The following is a 23,922-nucleotide window of genomic DNA, read 5'->3' as shown; positions in this document are numbered from 1 at the left end:
ATCCCTCCTCTGTGCAGCACGGATACCATGTTCCTCCCATTGTCTGTCACCATAGTTCTGATTTGCAGTTGTCGTGGAGAAAGCCACAGATTAATTTCTTCTTGCATGACGCGGACACAGCTGTGCCCTGCACATGTGGTATGATGGAGCAGTACTAAGTCTTGTGGAGGCTGAGATGGTGGTGGAGAAGGAGGAGGCGGACATTGGCGAAGGAGCAGCAGTTACAGTCAAGTTGTTGGTGTGGCTGGGTGGGAAGCACTTTCACCCAGTGGGCCATAAAGGTCACCCAGTACTGGCCCTGACTGTAGTTACTGCTCCACATGTCCGCGCTGCCGTGCACCTTGGAAGAAACCGATAAGCTCAAAACTGGCCCACCTTACATTCTACATTTGTGGAGGGCTAATACTGCCTTATTTAAAAGAAATTTCGGCTTGAAACTCTCCACCTCGGTTCTGCACAAGCCATTACTTCTCTGAAGGGTGCAGAGTCCACGACTTGGGAAGGGAGGGACTGCAATACCAACAACTTGGACAGGAGCATGGTCAGCTTCTGCACCTGAAGATGGCTGGACGCATACAGTTGTCTCAGTAATCGTCTTGTTCAACGACTGTTGGTGCCATGCATAGCAAGGCATATGGACCGGGAGATGATGTCAAAGACAAACAGCTCCCTTCCGAAGAGGTGGAGCTTTGAAATGGCACGTGTACCACTAGGTGTACCACTAGGTTCTGCTGCTGTTGCGGCAGGATGGACCACCACATCTGAGACATGTTTTTTCCAGGCCATTGGATGGTGACGCTGCATGTGTTGACGCAGGGCTGTGGTGCCAACATTAGCTTCCTGACCACGCTTTACTTTCTGCCCGCAGATTCTACACTTACACACGCTCGGGTCCTCTGGGGTCTTAACAAAAAACTGCCACACCACAGAGTAGGTGATTTTACTGCCAGCACTCTGCACTACTACTGACTACTAATGCCGCTGCCTCGCTGGGCCCCTGTGCCACTGCTTATTTGGACCTGGGAAATGGGTTTTGTACCCCGCTGCCATTTGGCTCCTGTCCTCGCAAGCTGACTCTCTTCTCCTGGCGATGATGATGAAGCCCTTGGTTAACCCGGCTCCCAAGTGTGATTGGCTACATCATCATCGATTTGTGTTTCCCTGTCACTGCTATTCTCCCCAATGGTCTCAGTATGCACAGCCTGACTACTTGAAAGTGCAACATAACCTCCCCTGCCACTCTCCACATCTCTACTTTCCTGCCTACTGCACGAAACAGCGGATGTCTACCCCACCTCTTCACCGCCAAGCAACTTCTGACTGTCCTCAAAGAGTTCATCCTCGCTGTATAGTGGCGCTGAGCCCAGTCCACCCAGTAGATATCTGGCTGAGGGAAATGAACAGGACAGAGTCTGGTTGAGGACAGGTGAGGGCTGCTGACCGGCTCCTGGGCCATGCCAACTATGGGTTGTATCTGACGAACCCACGGACTCTTGGCTGGGCTTATCAGATGTCATTTGGGAGGAAGTGGATAACCTAGTCAACCAATCGAGAACCTTTGGGTTGTTCATTAACACACTGCCGCTAGATGACACCGACAGTTCTGGCTTCACAGAGTCACCCCTTACTGCGCTGCGGCCTGTGCCTGCTCCATCTGCCACCTCTCTGTCTGTGGTTAATCAACTATGTTGATTTGACACAGATTTCTTGATATCTACTTTAGCAAAAAAAAAGAATTGAAATTTGGGGAATACAGAACCCCAAAAACTGACACCCTGGACTTTGAGAAAAAAATCACTCCACCAACTATGTGGATTTGACACGGATTTATTGATATCTATTTTAGCAACAAAAAAGAGTTGAAATTTGGGGAATACAGAACCCCAAAAATGGACTTCCTAGACTTTGAGAAAAAATCACTCCACCAATTATGCATATTTGACACAGATTTCTTGATATCTACTTTAGCAACAAAAAAGAATTGAAATTTGAGGAACACAGAACCCCAAAAACTGATACAATGGACTTTGAGCAAAAATCACTCCATCAACTATGTTGATTTGACAGGGATTTCTTGATATCAACTTTAAAAACAAAAAAGAATTGAACTTTGGGGAATACAGAACCCCAAAATCTGATACCCCGGACTTTGAGAAAAAAATCACTCCAGCAACTATGTGGATTTGACACTGATTTCTTGATATCAACTTTAGCAACAAAAAAGAATTGAAATTTGGGGTATACAGATCCCCAAAACGGACACCCTGGACTTCAAGCAAAAATCACTCCATCAGCTGCTGAGTACAAGCAGCTAGACGCCGGAGACAGCACATGCAGTGTAAAATGACGAGATTGCAAATGACCCTCTGTTTTCATAGGGCTGTGTGACATCACATAAGCCTGCCGGTCGCTGATTGGCTTACATGTCTGCACATGTGATCGAGGGTGTTCCTTTATTCTTTCCAGAGTTCTCTGCCACATGTAACACGCTGTGCTCGCCACCGTAATCACCATAACCTTCGGATTCGTGCAGAACCGTAGTTTTCCTGAAATTCTAAACAAATTCCACTTTGTTAGAATTGATTCTCCCATCTCTAGTTGTGCCGAGTCTGCTCCTTCATCTTATATTTTATAGGACTTCATCAGTTTTTGCACCAGTTGTTGGGAGCTCAAAAATGTATTTTGATGTAAGACCGGCACTACAAAAAACCCTCAACAATAAAACTGAAAAAATACAAAATTGAGGCATGACCTGGCTTTGATGTTGAGTTGAGTTTATGAATTGGCAGCGGTGATGATGATGTTTCCTCTCCGCTTAAACACGGAAGTATTGCTTAGGAATAGCGCTTAAAAATCATAAAAGTTGTACAATGCCATAGATTGTGACACAAAAATGGATGTCTTCTGCTGGGGTTATTTAACCCTATTTCAGCTGCTGGTTCATAGCATCACGTTACCATATCATCAGACAAACTATTGTCTGTCTATGTCAAAAAACAATGGATTTCTCCCATTCAATCTTCCAGCAGATCTGAAGGCCTAGATCCATATTCATGTCAACATGGGCTATATTTACATTATATTTGAAGAGAAATATAGGAATTATGAATACCTAGACACCATCTACAGATACTGGGGAGGGCAATGTAGTTTGCTGGGGGGGGGGGGGAGAGTGGGACAAATGCTTTTGTCTGTCATATGTTTGAACTGTAAACAAGATAAAATGAAACTTGGTTTTTTTTTGCCCAGTAAAGCTGTTGATGGAATAACAGAGTGGGCTACACAGTATTACAGCAATGCTTTAGATCTGGCAGAACTCATCTGACAAGGAACTTTTCTAAAAACTTTTACTACAGAGGAACAGGGATCATTGTAATATATATCCTCCACACCATGATTTCAGGTAAAGATCTATAAACAATTTATTATGGTGGTTTATTGTCACTACTGTAGATGGTGCTCTTAGTTTTAATACATATGGAACATGGAAGGATACGTCTGTGATGGGAAGTGTGCGGATTTGTATATCTTGTTATTGTTAAAGAGTTCATTGAACATCTGTTAGTCTCTGATATGTTAAGCTGCCATCTATATATATACTGTAGAGTAAAATTTACTGATGTTTTTTTAATTAAAATTTGTTCAAATCGTGATAATTTAGTACTTTAATCCCATAGATGATTCATAACAATCAGGTGTTACCAATGATGATCTATTTTGTATATAGAAAATAATTATACTAGAAGTCTAGTTATTCTACAGAGAGTCCATTAATATAGTGGAAAAACCCTTTAAAAGATTTACAAGAGTTTAATAATGATGACCTATCTTTGTGAGTCCTGGCCTCCCTCTGATCAGAAGGTTAAAGTGTTCATGATGCTCACATGATCTTTGTATTTTCTTTATGACTATGATATCTTGCCCATAAGTTACCGTACATGGTCTCTTTTTCAGTAGTTCAGTCCTATTCTGAGCTGCATTATCAGGTACAGCTTCCACATATAATGTATAGTACTATGTCTGTTATACTATACAAAGAAGAGGCCACATTCTCAATAGGTGTTAAAGACAATTCAATTAACAGATTGGTGGAGCCAATAGTCAAATGGACAAAGATTTGATATTGATGACCTGTCATAAGGATCTCCATTTTATTTGAGAGGCCATTACTTCTTTTGCATTGGATACTGTGGGGAAAAGGTTGAATGCAATGAGTATAGATAGATGAGCAGCTGTTCTGTTATATGTAATCACAGGTGTGTCCGTGCATAGAAATACCACTACGCAAATCTGTTTAGTCTGAATACATAGTGATTTTGAGATATATTATGATGAAATGTGATTACTCTAAAAAGAGATGATGAAGAAAAAATATAACACTAAATACATACACAAGGATAATATGAAATTAGCGATTTGTAGAAGGTTACAACTGGTGTTTTGTACAAACCGCATATTTAAATGTATAATACTACTTAAGGACACCCGACTTACAGACAACCCATAGTTACAGACAAACCCTTCTGACCTCTGGTGAAGTTTTCTGAATGCTTTACTATAGTCCCAGACTGCAATAATCAGCTGTAATGTGTCTGTAATGAAGCTTTATTGATAATCCTTGGTCACATTACAGAAAAAAATGTTTAAACTCCAATTTTCACTGGGGCCAATTTTTTTTGTCTGGATCTACAATTATAAAATATACAGTTTCGACTTACATACAAATTCAACTTAAGAACAAACCTCCAGATCCTATCTTGTACGTTACCCAGGGACTGCCTGTATATGGACCCCTGAGCTATAAACTTTGCATAACCATAACTATAAAGTTGGGGCCCTCTACATCCCAGGAATCTTAAAATAGTTTTCTACAATTTTTCCTGTGGTGTGGTGGGGGAATGGACTGGATTTCCAAACTTTTATGACAGTTTTCTAACATGAATGTGTGCTACAATTGATTCCAGTCATCTACTGGAGCCAATTGCAGCCAGGCCTTGTGCCTAATTTAGGATGAGGCCTTCACATTGTCATTTAATAGGGTTAGGGTTACCGGTAATAGGGTTCCCACACTGCACTGGGGAAGGTTGGTATCATGAGTTCTGTGACAAGCGCCAATCTTGATATAGTCCCCCAGGTGAGAATATAACCACTGTACATACCATATATAAGTGTAGCACAAAACAATTAGAACTCCATTATAATTCATTTGGGTCTGATAGATGCACATACATGTTACATATACATACATAGATAATACTTTATACATAAAGCAATATATGTATATATATATATATATATATATCAGTATATATAGCCCCAGCACATGTCCCCATTATACAGATAGGCAGCCCCAGCACACGCTCCCGGTATATAGATAGGTAGCCCCAGCACGTGTCCCCAGTATATAGATAGGTAGCTCCAGCACATGCTCTCAATTTATAGATAGGTAGCCCACCATATGTCCCCAGTATATATATAGGTAGCTCCAGCACATGCCCCCAGTATATAGATAGGCAGCCCCAGCACATTTCCCCAGTATATAGATAGGAAGCTCCAGCACATGCCCTCAGTTTATAGATAGGTAGCCCACCATATGTCCCCAGTATATAGATAGGCAGCCCCAGCACATGCTCCCAGTATATAGATAGGTAGCTCCAGCACATGTCCCTAGTATATAGAGAGGCAGCCCCAGCACATGCCTTGGGCATCATAAGCAGTGCCTGTGCAGTGTTTCTGTGAACCCTTCCCCCTCCAGCAGGACCTGACAGGCAGGAAGTGGAGGGGAGATGATTCAGGTGACCCTCAGAGTCTCCTTTGAGTGCCACCCTCCCTTCTCCTTCTTGGTAGGAGTTTGTTTGCTACACCTGCTTGCTGCTGCTCTCGTATATCATCAGCAGGCATATACTGTAACTAGGTCAGCGACCTGGATGGTGATGGGCCCATCAGAACCCAGAGGCCTCCGGGGGCATCTGGGTTCTGATGAAGGCCTTAATGAAGATCCACCATTTGAAATTACATCTTTATGTGATGCCAATAAGCCTTAAAAGGAAGAGTTTGTCTAATGGGACCAGAGTCATCACAATGGCTTAGCTGTAGCAGATTACTGTGGTGGTAGAGTGACTGTGTTAAAAAATGTCTGCTGTGCTAAGACCACTATTAAAAGTACCGTAGTTATTTTATTATAATCTGAACAGTTACCTGAATTTGTAAATTGCCTGTAGGAAATTATGAAATGCTGAGCTAAATTGTTTTATCCTGCAGCTTGCTGGAGGTCTGGTTATACACGGCTGAAGGACTCCTACCCATCATCACGGTAAGTTCAGTATATCGCCAGAACAGTGTAAGCATTGGGTAAAGTGAGTAGTTTTGTTTCTGGATGTTTCTCCTTGGATGGTGACACTATTCTCCCTTGCAGTCAGTAACATCTGACCTTGTTTTGCCACTTGATGCGATAGTATAATTGGGTTAAAAACATAGGTCATTTTCTGGTGACAGCTTCCCGTTAATAAAAAGTACAGCATACTGCAATTCTCATTTTTGCCACTAAGCCTATGCAGCAGTTGGATTATTTACATCACATACTGGCAGGGGTGAACCAAGCCTTTCTGCTGCCCAATGCGAGCCATAGGAAGACGCACCCCCCATATATGTAATATATCAGGGATTGTCAGGACCAGATCCATCATATTGGTTTGGTGTGAGAATAAAGCAATGCAAAATGCATACAGTGTGCCTCCATGTATTATAAAATGCATACAGCGTGCCACTATGCAGTAAAAAATGCATACAGCGTGCTGCTTTGTAGTATAAAATGCATACAGCGTGCCGCTATGTAGTATAAAATGCATACAGCGTGCCGCCATGTAGTATAAAATGCATACAGTGTGCCACTATGCAGTAAAAAATGCATACAGCATGCCCCTATGTAGTATAGAATGCATACAGCGTGCCTCTGTGTAGTATAAAATGCATACAGCGTGCCCCCATGTAGTATAAAATGCATACAGCATGCCGCCACTTAGTATAAAATGCATACAGAGTACCGCTATTTAGTATAAAATGCATACAGCATACAGTTATGTAGTATAAAATGCATACAGCGTACCGGCATGTAGTATAAAATGCATACAGCGTGCCGCCATGTAGTATAAAATGCATACAGCGAGCCCCATGTATTATAAAATGCAAACAGCGTTCCGCCATGTAGTATAAAATGCAAACAGCGTTCCGCCATGTAGTATAAAATGCATACAGCAAACTGCCATTTAGTATAAAATGCACATCATGCCGCCATGTAGTATAAAATACATAGAGCATGTTGTACAAAATAGAAGCCCTGATAAATATCACAAATACTGCATATACATACAGCATATATACACATATACAAACACTATATACAACATATACACACATCTATATATATATATATATATATATATATATATATATATACACACCATATACAGAATATATATAAACAATCATACAGCATATGCACATATATATACAAACATATATACAAGTCAAGCTCTCTCTTCCTCAGAAAGTCCATTCACTGTAATTGATAGTCCTGCATCTTGAGACATCACTCCTAAAGTCTGGTGCATGATTTTAATCATAGAGGAGGAGGCGATCAGAGCTCCCCAGGTTCACTTCAGTGTTGAACTCTCCTCCTCCTTGACTTTATACAACCAATTTACATCTCACTTGAAAGTTGATTTTCTAGATGATGCCATCACAATGGACCTTGTAAGAAACAACAACTAGAAGATTTTAAGCTACCTGACATTATACTGGTAGTGGTTCATTAGGCCAATTGCTTATGATAGGTTCCCTTTAAGTGCCCCTTTGTTCCAAAAATAACACAATTAAACTTTTGTTATTTCTCTGCAAGCTGATTAACGTATAGGTGGTATTTCATTCTAGCTCAACATTTCTTTCCTTTCTTTCTTTCCTTCTTTCTTTCTTTCTTTCTTCCTTTCCAGAGCTTTTATGCCAGCTTTCTGTCAGGTTTCCTGGCGCACAAATCATTTATCCACTTATACCACCTCAACTCCAAGTAAGCATGATGGGAAGGGGGTCATGCCTGTCAGCCTGCATCAGGAGTGGGGTTATCATGCACTAGACCCCTCCTATTGCTTAATTTTAACATTCTCTTTGACTTGAAGCCAGCTATGGCCAGAGGTCTCCTGTTTACTGATTCTGGGGTCTCTTTGTACTGCTACATGGAAATATTACTTGATCCGACTTTCAAATTTCTGAAAGTTCATCCTCAGTGTTAGCCTGCTGTGTATATCCTGCCTGTGACTGTTTCTGCTTTGTGGGCCTTTTTGTTGTCTTGGACCAGGGCAGAGCCAGTACACTTTAACCCCTTAACGCTGAAGCCACTTTTCACCTTCCTGACACAGCCCATTTTTTAAAATCTGACATGTGTCTTTTTAAGTGGTTATAACTTTGGAACGCTTTAACATATCCAGTTGATTTTGAGATTGTTTTTTCGTGACACATTGTACTTCATGCTGGTTGAGAAATTTAATCAATATATTTAGTATTTATTTATGAAATAAATGGAAATTTGGCAAAAATTTTGAAAAAAACAATGTTTTCCAAATTCAAAATTTTCTACTTTTTGGAAAGTTGGTCATATCACTAAAATAACTTTATAACTAATATTTTCCACATGTCTGCTTTAACTTGGCATCATTTTTCAAACCTCTTTTCCTTTATTTAGGATGTTAGGAGGCTTATAACTTTAGGTGCAATTTTTCAGATTTTCACGAAAATCATCAAAACCTACTTTTGGAGGGTCAATTTAGTTAGAAGTGACTTTATAAGGCCCACATGACAGAAAACCCCCACAAATGACACCATTTTAGAAACTACACCCCTCAAAATATTCAAAACAACCTTTGGGAATTTTGTTAACCCTATGAGCGTTTCATGAGGGTGAAAGATAAATGAAAGTGAAATTAGAGAAATGTAATTTTATCTTACTATAGATTCATTGAACACTAAAATTTGCACCTTCACAATGGGTTAAAAAGGAAAATGCATTTTACAATGTTGAGGGCAATTCCTCCTGAGTATGCCAATACCCATTTTGTCACTGTACCATGCTGTACGGGCACAGGGGGGCACCTGGAAGGGAAAGAGCGTTGTTTCGTTTTTGCAGGGCAAATATGGCTGAAAAAGTTTTCATGTGTCAGGATGCATTTGGAGAGCCGTAATGGTACCAAAACAGAGGAAAGCCCCAACATGAGACACCATTTTGGAAAGTACACCCCTTGGAGAGTTTAGCAACGTGTAATTTGTGTATTTTCCCCAACAGGTGTTTGATTCAATTAGGCCCCAAAAGGGAAAAAAGGTGAAAATTTTCTAACAAAAGTCACTTTTACCCCAAATTTTTGTTAGCCACAAGGGATAAAAGATTAAACAACCCCCATAAATGTGTAAAACTATTTCTCCTAAGCACAGAACTGCACCACTTTTGCATATAAAGTGTTGTATGGGTGCACAGTAGGGCTCAGAAGGGAAAGAGGGGCTTTGGCCTTTTAGAAGCCAGATTTGACAATCATCCTTTACATGTGTCAGGATGCATTTGGAGAGCCCTAGTGGTACCAAAACAGAGGGGAACCCCAACAAGTGTCACCATTTTGGAAAGTGCACCCTTTGGAGAATTCAGCAAGGTGTAATATGTGTATTTTCCCCTACAGGTGTTTGCTTCAATTAGGTCCCTAAAAGGAAAAAGGTGAACATTTTCCCAAAAAAGTCACTTTTACGGCTAATTTTTGTAACCCATAAGGCATTAAAGATGAAACAACCCCAAAAAATGTGTACTAGCATTTCTCCCGAGTATAAAATTGCCCCACACATGCAAATAAAATGTTGTATGGGTACGCAGTGAAGCTCAGAAGGGAAAGAGGGGCGTTGGCCTTTTAGAAGCCAAATTTGACAGACATCCTTTACATGTGTCAGGATGCATTTAGAGAGCCGTAGTGGTACCAAAACAGAGCGGAACCCCAACAAGTATCACCATTTTGGAAAGTACACCCCTTAGAGAATTTAGCAAGGTGTAATATGTGTATTTGTCCGTAAAGGTGTTTGATTTAATTAGGACTTAAATAGATAAAAGGTGAACATTTTCTTATAAAGGTCATTTTACTCCTAATTTTATATAGCCACAAGGGATAAAAATATGTAATAACCCCCCAAAATGTGTAAACCTATTTCTCTCAAGTGTAGAAGTACCCCACATGTGTATATAAAATGTTGTATGGGCGCACAGTAAAAGGAAAGGGGAATGTTTGCCTTTTAGAAGCCAAATTTGACAGAAATGTTTGACATGCATTTGGAGAACCCTAGTGGTATAAAACAGAGAAGAATCCAAAAAGTGACCCTAATTTTTGAACGCACACCCCTTAGAGAATTTTGCAATGTGTAATATATGCATTTGCCCCTACAGGTGAATGATCCAATTAGGCCCTAATCATTAAAAAGGTGAAAATTTTCCTATAAATGTCACTTTACCCCTAATTTATGTAAGCCACAAGGGATAATATATTAAATAACCCCAAAAAAGGTGTAAAACTATTTCTCCCGAGTGTAGAAGTACCCCACATGTGCATATAAAATGCTTTATGGGCGCACAGTAGAGGAAAAGAGGGATGTTTGTCTTTTAGAGGCCAAATTTGCAAGAAATCCTTCACATGTGTCAGGATGCATTTGGAGAGACGTAGTGGTACCAAAACAGAGGAAAACCCGAAAAGTGACCCTAATTGTTGAATGTACACCCCTTGGGGAATATAGCAAGGTGTAATATGTGGTGTAGTGTAATACACGTGGTGAAATGAGCATATTGAACATACAGGTGGTTTCCAAATATGATGTGCAATGCAGTCCAAGATGGAAATTTCAATTATTTCTGGAAAGTTCAGTGCCCGTTATGTGGCGCCCCTTATGAAATAATGGAGGGGTATAGGGAGCAACGGGACATAACAGTTGTTACAATTATTCATTTTACCAAAATTAATTCACAATAGGTTGGGCGTGAATTGTGAATGTCTAGTGTATAAGGAGGTAGTATATATCAAGGGACCAACTAAACTTTTGTCACTCTGGAGGTGTCGCAGGTCTCTTAGTAGTATGTAGTGTCCATCCTAACTTCTCTTTTGGAACAGACTCTTTATTGAGTCTTATCTTTAGAAGCAGCAGAATTCACCGGGAAAATGCTGTCCTGGCAAAACACAGGAACATCTAAACCAGAGGTACTGGGGCCCCGTCCTTCTTGTCCCAATATTAGTTTCCTAATATCTTCCTCTTGAAAACGGAGAAATGATACGGCAGGACCTGCACATTGGAACAGCTCGTAAGAGTTGTACAGCATCATCTGTACAATGTGCACAGCCAGCACTTTTGTACCATATCTTCGTTTTTCGTAGGGAAATTATCGCCAAGTGTTGCTCTTATTCACCCTAGCGATGCCCATTGTGACGAATATTGCTGCTTTTGGCTGGACCAAATCGACCAGCCAATAGCGGCAAACATGGACAGAGGGGGGCAATAAAACCCCTCTGGACCGCAAGGCAAAATTGGTGGCTGTCAGGAACAGCCGCCACCCTACCCCGATCACCGTGTCTACAGACATGGTGACCGGTATTACTGACGTCATAAGTAAATTCGCTGCTATTGGCTCATCTGAATTGATGAGCCAATAGCAGCAATAATAAACTGGGGGTGTGTGGGGGGGACGTAACCCTTCTGGTCCATGGGGCAGGATGGATGGCTGTCAGGAACAGCCGCCGTCTTACCCCGATCAGTGAACAGCTGCCGTCTTACCCTGACCGGTGTTGGAAAGTCACTACCCGCCGCACCGTTCTATAACAACGCTCGTTGGCTATAGGCTATACAATCTTTCTTTATTTTTTAAGCAATTTAGACAAATAAGGGCTTATTTTTTGCGAGACGAGATGCACTGTAAAAAAAAACTTTATTTTAGTGGGTTTTTAGCATATTGAAGCAATTTTATTAACTTTTTACGTGTGGAGGAAAATAAAATCATCAATTCTTCTTTTGGATTTTTAGCATTTTTTGGGGGGGGGTGTTCACTGTAGCATAACAATAATATATTATCTTTATTCTACGGATCACTACGATTACGGTGATACCTCATTTATATAGTTTTATTTTTATTTGTCCAATTTTATTGAAGGAAAACTAGAATAGAAAAAATTGCATTTGTTTTAGTATTGCCATTTTTATAGCGGCATAATTATAGTATTTTTTGGTTTACGGAGCTGGTTGTAAGCTTATTTTTTGCGTGACAAGTTGCTCTTTTTATTGGTATCATTTTGGTGCGTGTAACTTTTTCGGATCACTTTTTAGAACATTTTTTGTAAAGCAATTTGATAAAAAGTTTTAATTTTTGACAAGTTTTTGGGGTTTTTTTTTTACCACGTTCACCGAGGGGGTCCAATTATGATTAGGATTTATTGTACAGATTGTTACGGACGCATCGATACCAAATAAGTGGGGTTTTTTTGTGATTTAGTGTTTTTTATACTTTATTACTTGTGTAAAGGGAAATGTGGTGTTTGGGGGGACTTTCACTTTCTTTTATTATTTATTTTTATTGTAAAAAACGTTTATTTATTTATTTTTACTTTTTTTACTGTTACTGACATCTAAGCTTGAACAAGTGATCTTCTGATCACTTGTTCAAGCTTTTTTACAGGTTACACAGTGCAATACAGATGTATTGCACTGTGTAATGTAAGACACTGAGCATGCTGCGCATGCCCAGTGTCTTACAGCCGGGTCCTGCCAGGAGGCACGGACCCGGCTTCCGGAGGGAGATCTCGCAGCCCCGGGCACCGGCAGTCCCGGGGCTGCGATCGGAGCAGCGGACCCCCCCGGTAAGCGCCGCGGGGGGGTCCGATTCAACTTCAGGTATCTTTAAATGCCTCTAACACGCCGCGGTCAGCGCGACCGCGGCGTGTTAGGGGTTAACACCCGCGATCGGAGAAATCTCCGATCGCGGGTGTTAGAGGCGGGTGTCGGCTATAATATATAGCCGACACCCGCAGCTTCTGGCGCCGGCTCCGTTCAGGAGCCGGCGCCAGAAGCTTGACGTAATAGTACTGCATTTTGCGGGAACGCACCTCCCGCGATGCAGTACTATTACGTCAAATGTCGGGAAGGGGTTAAGGGCACCAATGATCCTAGTGAAGATTATCCATTGTGTGCTTCACCAACGTGCCCGCCCCTGGCTGCTTTTACCATTACCAGAGCCTGAGGCTGGCCACTTCCAAAGCTCAGGCTGTTGACCCCCATGAGCTTTTACATCCTCTATAAGTTAAATTAGTCCACCAATAACTTGCCTGCACCTTCCTCCTGACTCCTCCACCGCAAAATAAAAGCTGCGACAGATAACAAAATGCCATACTTTGACTCCCATTCTATTCTCTATTTTTTAAATACATATTCTTTTATTTATTTGTTTTTAACTTTATATCTACATTTTTATTTAGATATTTCTTTCTTCTTCCATTTTAAAGCCAGGAGCATAACATTGAGAAATTTTAATCTCCAGGCAGAAACTTTAAATATGTACAACCTCTGACTCACAAAGAGTCATCCCACAGCGCTCAGGAGAGATAAAACCCCCTGTGGAGGAAACCTCTAGGGAACCATGGCTGAAGGATCGCCCTTCCTCTGGGCTTAGGAGGATAACACCAACTTCATCTCATGAACAGTCAATTAAGAAATTTACATGATACAAGATAAACAGTGTCAAAGTTCAACAAATAACAGACAATCATTTTCATAGCATTATACATGTAATTGGTAAATAACCAGTTGTAAATTAATGATAGTAAAGGGCGGGTGGGAGGGACATGTTTCTTTCTGTGCTTCTAGGGAGAGAAAGAGAGATACAGGACAGGGAGTGACATCTACTCCAGAGCTCCTCCCCTCTTACATCACTACAATATACATCACCTACTCTGTTCTTACATCACTACACTATACACCACCCACTCTGTTCTTTTAACAAGGACCATCATCTTACATCAATACTATCATCTAAATTCAGTCGTTATAGGTCCCCCCTTACCACCGTCATGTTCCTGCTTCGCCTATGGCTCCGGTGTTGTCAAGATGTCATCTGATATGTATTATACCATTAACTAGGTCGTTTGTTAAAACATACATCACCTTTCACTAAATTCTGCAGAAGTTTGATACTAAGTCTTTATGCGTTGTACTATTACCACCATAGCTGTCTAGGATATACGGTAGCAACATATGGATAAGAAGAAATAACCTGCCGATCAAACAGACTTGTCTTGTGAGTTTTCACATTGCAGCATTTCAATGTTTGCTGGGGGACTTTACAATCATATTTTTAAAGCACCTCAGCAGCCCTATACATTTTTACTATGTTGCCTTTAATACATTTTTAATATGTTTCCTCCTCTGTTCTTTGAATTTACATATCTGATTAGTGCGGTAATAGTACATCTATTACAGGTCACCAGGAGAGCCAGCTAGTCTGAGTAAGAAATGGGCTTATCTGAAACAAAAGCAAAACAATCATTTCCAGGTTTACAGTAAATATAATGTATCCTTTTATACAGGCAATGTGAGGATTCTGCTTTTCAGTGCCTTGCTAGGTAGCCACACAGTACAACTATATCTGAATTGCAAAAATAGCTGAAAAGTAGTAGCAGTGTAGAGATTTTTATATTTATTCTGTATCCAAGGCCCCTACTAGGAATTTCAGGGCCCCTGACTAGCAAATTTTGTGGGCCCCTTCTTTCCCAGAGCACATTATTTTACTCTTAAACTACTCCACCACATTGCATACATTAACCCTGGGCTATAATTCTGACCTCTCCAACAGTTTAGAGTGTTTAACCTTTTCAGGACTCATCTGTAACAACCCATACAATAAAATATAATCTTACTAAACCCGTACAATGAACGCTGTAAAATAATAATTAAAAAATGACAAAAATTTGTGTTTTTTTGCAAAAATGTGTTCAAAATGTCACATTTACACCACTATGAGACTTATAAAAAGTACAACTCATCACACAAAAAATAAGCCCTAAAAAGTCTCAATCAACTAAGAAAATCTAAATGTTACATCTCTTAGAAGACTGCAATGCAAAAACAAATGGGTTTTTATTTAGCAAAATTATTCAAAACATAAAACATTGCAAGTCAACCCCCCCTTTACATCAAGCATGACTTTTTCAGAAAGCTCAACGACATGATGCTGGAAAATGTAGCCAAACACATTGAACCAGTGCTGCCTAAACCTAGGAATCTGTCCCTTATAGAAAAGATATACTGGTTTGCTTGAAATCCAGTTTTAAATATTGTAGATGCCAGCAGCAGAATTGCAGCAGTATAAGCTACAGACTTCATCTTCTTTCTGATGCTTGCGGAGTGGCTGCGGTTATTACTGGTATACATCCCACACACATATATATTATTTATTGCAAGGCTCCCTCCAAAAGCTAGTAATCACAGTCTTCTTGGTGTAAGGTCCCTCAGAAAATCAGCTGTAGTCTGTAAAGCCTGAGACTTGAATTCGCTTTTTAGTGTTTTTATTTTAATCCTTAAATCATGTCCCTTTCATCATAGGTGCCCTTCCATTATGTGTATACTATGTACATTGACTCTTAGAGGCTACTTCTATATTTGGGTATTGTACTTGTGTTACTACATGATGAATTGGGAGTATGTGGTTGTAGTGAATACATGCCAATCAAGGTCACATGGAACAGAAGTCATTAATTATCTTACTAATAACTATTTTATATTAAAAGTATAAATTCCTAACAGGATAAAACAGAAAATGGGTGACATGTCCTGGTAACATGTGATGAAAACAAATGTAGCCAATCCCTGCGCTGGGCAAGACTTAGATTTTGGTTTATTGCATGAATGATGGAGTGGATTCTTTACACTAATTAGCTGCTACTTTATTATTGCTGCAAGGATTAGGAGACGTCCTTATCTAATTTTTGGGATAGTGCTGTTTTATGGGACAAAGAAAACAATGTCTTTGAAATCCAACAGAAAACATAAAGAAAAATCAGAAGATATAGAAGATGGAACGAACCACAGACTCCCACCCAAGGTGACGAATATCCTGACCGGAACACATGAAAGCCTGGACTACTTACCTTCTCATAGTGAAGTCTATAAAACATGGCTGAAGCTTAAGCCCCACAGGTAATCTAGATAGCAATGTGAGCGGGAGTGACTGTACCCACCGTATATTTGTATGGAGCCATTTTAATGTTGCTAATTCCTTGTACAAGTAACAACTATGAGAGATAAAACTATAATATAACAAAAAATGTCAAATGACATTTTTAATGTCAAAATGTTTTATTTGAATGTGTTGAAAACTTTCCAATTTTGCTGTAAAGTCCTTAGCCACATTGTACTTTCATTTACTAACCCAAGTACATGATGCACCCTTTATATTCAATTTGGGACAAACCACAATTTGATTCAAAAATTGTTCCTTTCTGGAAAATCTCTTGCAGCTTGTGTCCTACTAGAGTATAAGTTGAGTATATGTTTAAATGGAAGATCCCCCAGATCATCCTGCTGTAAAACATCTTGCATTTAGACAACCTTATACACAACATATCCCCAAAAACACAGACAACATCGCTTACTTTAAGGGATAACAACAATCTTAGTATATAAATGGAAGGCAAAGTAGCGATATATAAGCTTTTTTCTTTTTTTGGTTCTAAAAAGAAAGGGAAGGAATTGAATAAAGGAAACATAATAAAGTATAATAGAAAGTCATGTTTAGTTTATAATATAATTAAAGAGGGCATAATAATTATTTTAATTACTGTATATCATCCATCTTAATGTGATGTTATTTATTCATATAATTAATAACATTTTAATTCATAAAAAAAAAGATGGAAGCTGCCTTATAGTTGTCATTGACACTATCGTAGCCCTATAGCTGAATCATTATTTTATATCCTAGTAGTACTTACAGGGCATATTTCACACGGGTCGGAGACGCACAACTAAACTTTTAAAAACAATATTTATTAATATTTATATATTTTTAGAATATGTTTTATAATATTTATATCTATATATATTACATGTATAATACTCAATAACCTCCAAAACGGCAGAACCTATGGTAGTATTCAGTATTTCAATCATACAAATTTAGTAAAATACGTACATAAAACATGTATTGCATAAATAGAAAATATAAGCAAATATCTTCTACTCTCATATAGACATGGCATTAACAGAGATCCATATAAACAAAGACCAAACGCAATAATGAAATATACAAACATAGTGAGACTAATAACTGTGTTTTTATCCACAGTTCAGAATGGGATCGTTGGCTGATGATGGGCCTTATTGGGATTGTGGTGGGCACAGTAGGATTCTTCATGCATCAGATTATAGACACCTGTTTTGAAATGAAATGGGAAATGGTTGAAAAATATATCAGCGTAAGTGATTTCTCATTTTTTGGACTAAAATGTATTTGTACCTCAAAAAATAAACTAGACAAAATCATAGTACTTTACTAATTTACTAATAGCTCTTTAGAAATTCATCCTGTGTCCTCCTCCAGGCTGTTATCCTGCAAACACCTGATATATACCAAGCTCTAGGCTTTTCTGCAGTCCCATTGACTTTGCATATAAGATGCACCTGTTGGCATGTTTAAGCAGCAGAAGTTTTACTTATTAAATTATTTTATACTGTTCCCATACTGGACCATTATACAAACTCTTATACCTCTTGTGTCTACCCTCTCATCCTCATAGACTATAAGCTCTTGTGAGCAGGGCCCTCACTTCTATTGTCCCATATGACTGTTTGTACTCGGTAATGTAATATTATATTTGTAAATGTCCCCTATGATTTGAAAACCCCACTTTTTGTTAGGTACATATGGCTTATAATTAATTGCCTTCAGAGCTTTACAATTGACTTGGATGTAATGGTCTCTACAATACTCTGTTGTATTTGGATAATCACAAAATTTGCATTAGTACAAGCAAATGTTATAAGCTAAATATTAGACAAGCGCAGGGTCAGTTTCTATGGCACGTTGGTGTGCAGGGGACTAATTATGCATGTTTTTTTCCAGCATGGGGATTTCTTCACAACATGGCTGTATATACTTGGTATTGGATTTGGCATGGTACTTTGTTCATCTGGACTTGTGGTGGTAAGTAAAGATTTTTTGTAACTTAGTGGGTGTTTAAAAAAATTAAGGTAATGTATTTTTAGAAAATACAGCAACACCGTATTCTCATATTGCGATATCCAAACATATTTATGACAGTAAGTTATGACCAGAGAAAAATTCAGCAACAATTGAAAATACTCTTGAAAGAACACCCATGAGCGATGTCTAGCAGACCTAAAGATATTGTATGATGAAGAGTAAATGTATCCAACCAAATCTTCTGGAAATTAGCATAGTTTCTATTTATCTCCCCCATAGTTTTTACCCAGTGGGCTGGGGAAGGGGGGGGGGGGGAGAGTTGAACGCCAGTGCAGTGGGATCATAGATTTTGCAGCTGGAATCATCTTCAACTTGAGGGGCTTGTTGAAGTGTCTATCCCAGTGGGGGAATAGGTTTAAGAAAATAATTCTCTTGTCCAACACAGGGAGGTTGGGGCACTTACTCATGATCCACTAATGCAAAAGAAGCATATTTGTCACATTCCCACCATGAATGCAGGTTTGAACCTCTCAAATTTTCTATGTTCCTGTTTATATTTATTTAAAATTCTAAAATATTGCAACAATGAGCCTGACAATAGCCTGACAATAGTAGAATATAGATTGACACTTTTTGAGATCTGGCATTACATCAGAGGCATTATGGACATTAGGACATTCCTAACCTTCACCTGCTGCTGCCCTAGGATAATTTTTCCATTATATATAAAGGATGCATGACTGAATGTAGCTTTCCATGGATACCAGTCGTAGTTGGTACTAAGTAGAAGATCTTCCATTTGGATCAGCATTTAGTTTCTGTTCTATTCATATAACAAAAAGTGTAGTATGACAAGATAAATAGTTATGGGGCCACTCAACAGGTAATGTATTAACCCAGTGGGACGTAAAATTTGTGCTCATTGACTGTCTCAATGACATATATGGGGGAATGAAAAGAAAAAATTGTCCAGAGCACTAATCTTTAGTGTACCCTCATACTTTTTATTCCTACTATATATTTGTGTGCAAAAGTATGAGGGTACATTAAAGAAAAGGTTCTCTGGACAATTTTTTCTTTTAAAAAAGTACAGTATATTTATTACCATTGCTGCCTAATGTATAAGGGAGAAATATTACAAACCCCTAAAATATCCATCATAGACTAAAGACATGATATTAGAACTTGAATTTAAATGCTTTAAAATATAGATAAATATATAATTATAACTTTGCTGAATATACTTTCCATTTTTCCAGTTTTTATGTCCAGCAGGATCACCAAGTGGCCTTCCTGAAGTCATTGGCTATTTAAATGGTGCATCAATTAGACACATATTTAACATAAGAACATTTTTTGGAAGTTTTTTCTCATGTGCCTTAGCAGTTTCAGCAGGACTCTTTTGTGGACCAGAGGCACCAATGATCCATATAGGGTAAGAAAATAATATCGATTGTAATAGTTTTTTCTGCTTTTTGGCAGTGTAGTTGAAAATGAATGCTGTATTGTAGACATTTTGGTATAGCTAGATTAGTATTGCAACACATGTTGATCACCCATGGGATGATATTATGCCACTGATGCCAGAAAGGTGATATCTACTGTTAAAGAGGACATTTCACCAATTCCATAAACTTCAACACTTCCCATCCTCTAAAATGTTGGAATTTCTGTTATCTAATCACTATCAGGTGGGCAGGCCTTGCAGAAAGTATTTTAACTCCACAGCAACTTGACACCTATTAAAGAATGCAAAGACGTTCAGTCTGTGGATGCGGCGAATGTTCTTTATTAATCTTTGTGACACACAAAGAGAGAAAGCGACTTTTAGAATTCTTAGTACTGTATTTTTTGGACTATAAGGCACACCGGATTATAAGGTGCACCATCAATAAATGCGTGCTAAAACAGCTAGTTTCATATATAAGGTGCACCGAATTATAAGGCGCACCTGGTTATAAGGATGAATGACCAGCAGGTGGCAGACCTGTGCACAGTTCAAGGCAGCTGTTGTCTGTAAGTACGGTTCATATATAAGGCGCACTGGACTATAAGGCGCCCTGAAAAATACGGTAACTGGCACTTAGTTGATCATATTGTCTTGTATTTCATTTCCATCTTTTGTGGTCCTTGAACTTTCTATTGTATGGCAGCTACTTTATATTGCTAGATATTTTTACTAGATATTTTATATCATAATTATATTTTACCTACTATACTTGTCCGGATATATTATATACATTGGGTGTAAAGGAAATGGTATATTCAAATTATTGGTGTGATGATTCTGATCTGACATGTCAAATATTATTTCAGAGCGGTGGTTGGATGCGGCTTAAGTCAGTTTAAGTCCGACACCTTACGGATAAATCTGCCTTTCTTCACAAGGTTTCGGAATTCAGCAGATAAGTAAGTGCAGGCAAGTGATTTATTATCTGTGGTTGGGTAATATGTAGATTAGATATTTGGCCTTGAGATCATTAGTATATACAGTTATAGGTTCTGTGCCATATAAGTCATAGCTCTTGCATCTGTTCACATGATAGTTTTAGTGGACTGAAAGGGGCATTCCCACGAAGACAGGTTTCTCAAATATACTCAAGATGACAAAATAACACATTCCCTAATTGACTGTTATTAACAAAAATACAATTTCAGTTGCCCCCAGACAAGAACCTGTAACTTCTGACTTAGGGTGGGGAAGCCATCTTGTATTTCTGTGAGATGGCTGTGGAGCTGAGTTTCTCTTTCTCTGCTCCCTGCACTTTAGCCCCTCCTCCATGCAGCCCAGAATGGAGCTCACAGACACATACACTGAGTTCCTGCTGTGATACACAGACTGAGTTCCTACTGGCAGCATCATGAGGAGAACTACAAGCTACAGGCAGATAAGCTCTATCTCAGGAGAGGCACAGCAGGAAGGCACAACAGATCTAGTGTGTTGTGGAATAGCAAGGATGTAGCAGAGCTGACATTATATGCAATAGGCATCTCATGGATCTCATCATCTCTGATCTGTCTCATCTCTCTTTCTATGTCAGATACTAGTACAATGTTCACAAGCTAAATAAAGGGATATAAACCTGTACCCTAATAATCTAACCACATTGTCAGCTCACAGAACTAGATGGATCATAATGAGGCATATTTACTTACCCGGTCCAGCAGCCCGTTCTCCGATGCTGATTCGGGTTCTTCCGGGATTCACTAAGGTCATGCGCCCGATGTCCACTAGGTGTCGCTGCTGCGCCGAAGTCCGCCGGAGTTCACCTTCTCTGTCTCGGTGTATGTGAGTGCTATTCTTGCGACACAAATTTTTTTTATATTCCGTTTTTTTCCGAATCTGTCGGGTTTTCCGACGGCCAAGCCCCCCGATTTCTGTCGCATAAAAGCTGGCGCCGATGCGCCACAATCCGATCGCATCCTGGGGCAATTCGGCACAAATCGGAAAAATTCGGGAAACCCGACGAAAATGCTTGATTCAGACCCTTAGTAAATGAGCCCCAATGTGTCTGCTTAGAGAGATCCCCGCCCACACCCTGGAATCTAACACTGACCATCACTGAGTGATAGGTGCTGAACAGCAATAAAACTGAGTAAAATTGTAAAGTAAAGGGTTAAAAATTATCTTTATTGTGTAAACATCAGTAGGGGATTGAAACTTGATTGAATATGAATTTTCTTTCATGGGAAAACCCCTTTAATAATAATACATGTTCATTTATATAGTGTCATATTGTGCAGCACTTTACAGATGATAGGGTACATATACAAATAAAATAAGACATTGTCATGGGAAACAATAGGGCGGAGATCCCTGCTTGCAATACCCTACATCTATGAGCAGTAAAGGTGGATACAGCAAGTATTAGAGGTTGTATAATGGTCCAGCCATTATTTATAAGGGACTAAAATAAAAATAAATAAATAAATACATAAGGTCACTAAGGTCATGTGTCCGAGTTCCTTCCTGTGTCGCTGCTGCGCCGAGGTCCGCCGTAGTTCACCTGCTTTTCCTGGCGCATGTGAGTGCTTGATCTTGCAACACAAAACCTTTTTTAAATTCCGCGGTTTGTCTGAATCTTTCGGGTTGTCTGACGCCCACGCCCCCCGATTTCTGTCGCGTGCAAGCCTGAGTGTCTGTCCAATAAGGATGAAAGACACATGATGATTACCCACTGATGTGGTTTGAAGCTTTGGAGATTGGATGTTAGTCTGATACTCCAAGGTTAAGCATTCCAGAGAATTGATTCAGCTCGGGAGAAGTCCCAGAGACGTGAGTGGGAGGTTTGAATTAAAGAAGAGAATAATCTAAGCTCACAGGCAGATCAAATATCTACTGTCCTGAGTGATATCTTTTCTGGAAATCAATTTTGGCAATTGATGATGATTATCTGCCAAAAAACAAGTCCCAAATTGCCATCAGAAGAATGCAGTTGGTGACATTGGCTGCTCCTGATAATAGTTAATCTAATTGGATAAATTGATAATTGGATAAAATGATTCATTTCCTGTCCCTGTCCAAAAACAAGCAGACATTGAAACTGCGAAATACAATTTGGAAACATGATCCCCACTTCAGGCAGTTATATGGATGTGGTGACCCATAACTTGGATCTTGTTCAAGCAATTCGTAATCCAACCACTAAGAGGCCATACATGGGCACACAGGATATCCCTCTGGAAAGCAAATCACAAAACAATATTCTTTTGAAATACTCTGTATATCATGACACCCACATGTAAGGAAAGGTTAGGAAGGACATTGGATCTGTACCTCCATCATGTGCTATGTTAGTATGTAAGAGAATGTCTGTGAATATAAAACATTAAGTAAATGTTCAGATGATGGGAGTAGCACTGATGTGTTTTTTTCCACAGACGGCAGTTTATTACAGCGGGTGCAGCAGCCGGTATCGCATCTGTGTTCCGAGCTCCAGTCGGTGGGCTACTCTTTGCTCTAGAGGAGGTGGCATCTTTCTGGGACATTAAGCTAGCCTGGCAAACATTCTTCTGCTGCTTAATGGCTACTTTTACTACAGAGGTTTTCTCTTCCTCTTTTGGTGGATTTGCGTATAGCGGTTATTTTGGGTTTTTCAAAGCAGAGCAGCGAATCTTATTTTGGGTATGTACCGACTTTACTCTCTATATCAGTGCAAGGTTTATAGAGTAATACAGCCTTCATAGCCCCCATAATAATGTCCCCAGTGAAACCCCTATAGTAATGTCCCAATTGCAGCCCCCTTGTCCCTTGCGCGGCCTGCTTAAAAATTAAAAAGTATGTACTCATCTCCGACGCTCATCTTCTCCCCATGGCTCCAGGTTCTTCTTTGCCCCACGGGTATTAGGCAGACGGCCACTTCTATGTGTGCTACACTGTGGTGTAATCAGCCACATCAGCCAGTGTGTGCAATGGTAGAGCGCATAGACATGCCTTTGGACAATGAACCTGGAGCTGCGGGGAGAAGAGGAGCGTGAGAGGTCAGTATGTATACAGTTTTTTATTTTAAGTTCTTTAGGCCGGAGCCTGGTGGCTGAGGAACAACCGCCTTAAAGGAAATCAACCATAAGAAAAAACAATTGCTTGATGTTTATCACGGTGCTGTCCACTGCCAGACTTGACACGCCGGGATCACCTAGAAAAGAAACTTATAATTAGCAGCCCAGAGCGC

General features: G+C 39.6%; 1 protein-coding gene across 1 annotated transcript in view; it reads left to right on the top strand.

Moving 5' to 3' along the window:
• Positions 1 to 3,272: 3,272 nt before the first annotated feature.
• LOC140132770 (chloride channel protein C-like) overlaps positions 3,273 to 23,922 on the top strand; it is a 97,885-nt gene continuing 77,235 nt past the window's right edge. Inside the window, exons 1-8 of the mRNA XM_072151940.1 lie at positions 3,273 to 3,403; positions 6,262 to 6,313; positions 16,090 to 16,245; positions 17,393 to 17,522; positions 18,170 to 18,250; positions 19,510 to 19,685; positions 20,567 to 20,659; positions 23,132 to 23,375. Of these exons, the coding sequence (XP_072008041.1) occupies positions 3,394 to 3,403; positions 6,262 to 6,313; positions 16,090 to 16,245; positions 17,393 to 17,522; positions 18,170 to 18,250; positions 19,510 to 19,685; positions 20,567 to 20,659; positions 23,132 to 23,375 (942 nt within the window). The 5' untranslated portion in view covers positions 3,273 to 3,393. The remainder of the gene's footprint in view (positions 3,404 to 6,261; positions 6,314 to 16,089; positions 16,246 to 17,392; positions 17,523 to 18,169; positions 18,251 to 19,509; positions 19,686 to 20,566; positions 20,660 to 23,131; positions 23,376 to 23,922) is intronic.

This window comes from Engystomops pustulosus, chromosome 5 (genome assembly GCF_040894005.1).
Source record: "Engystomops pustulosus chromosome 5, aEngPut4.maternal, whole genome shotgun sequence".
In the NCBI taxonomy this organism is placed as follows: Eukaryota; Metazoa; Chordata; class Amphibia; order Anura; family Leptodactylidae; genus Engystomops; species Engystomops pustulosus.
This window is presented reverse-complemented; position numbering and strand designations above follow the sequence as displayed.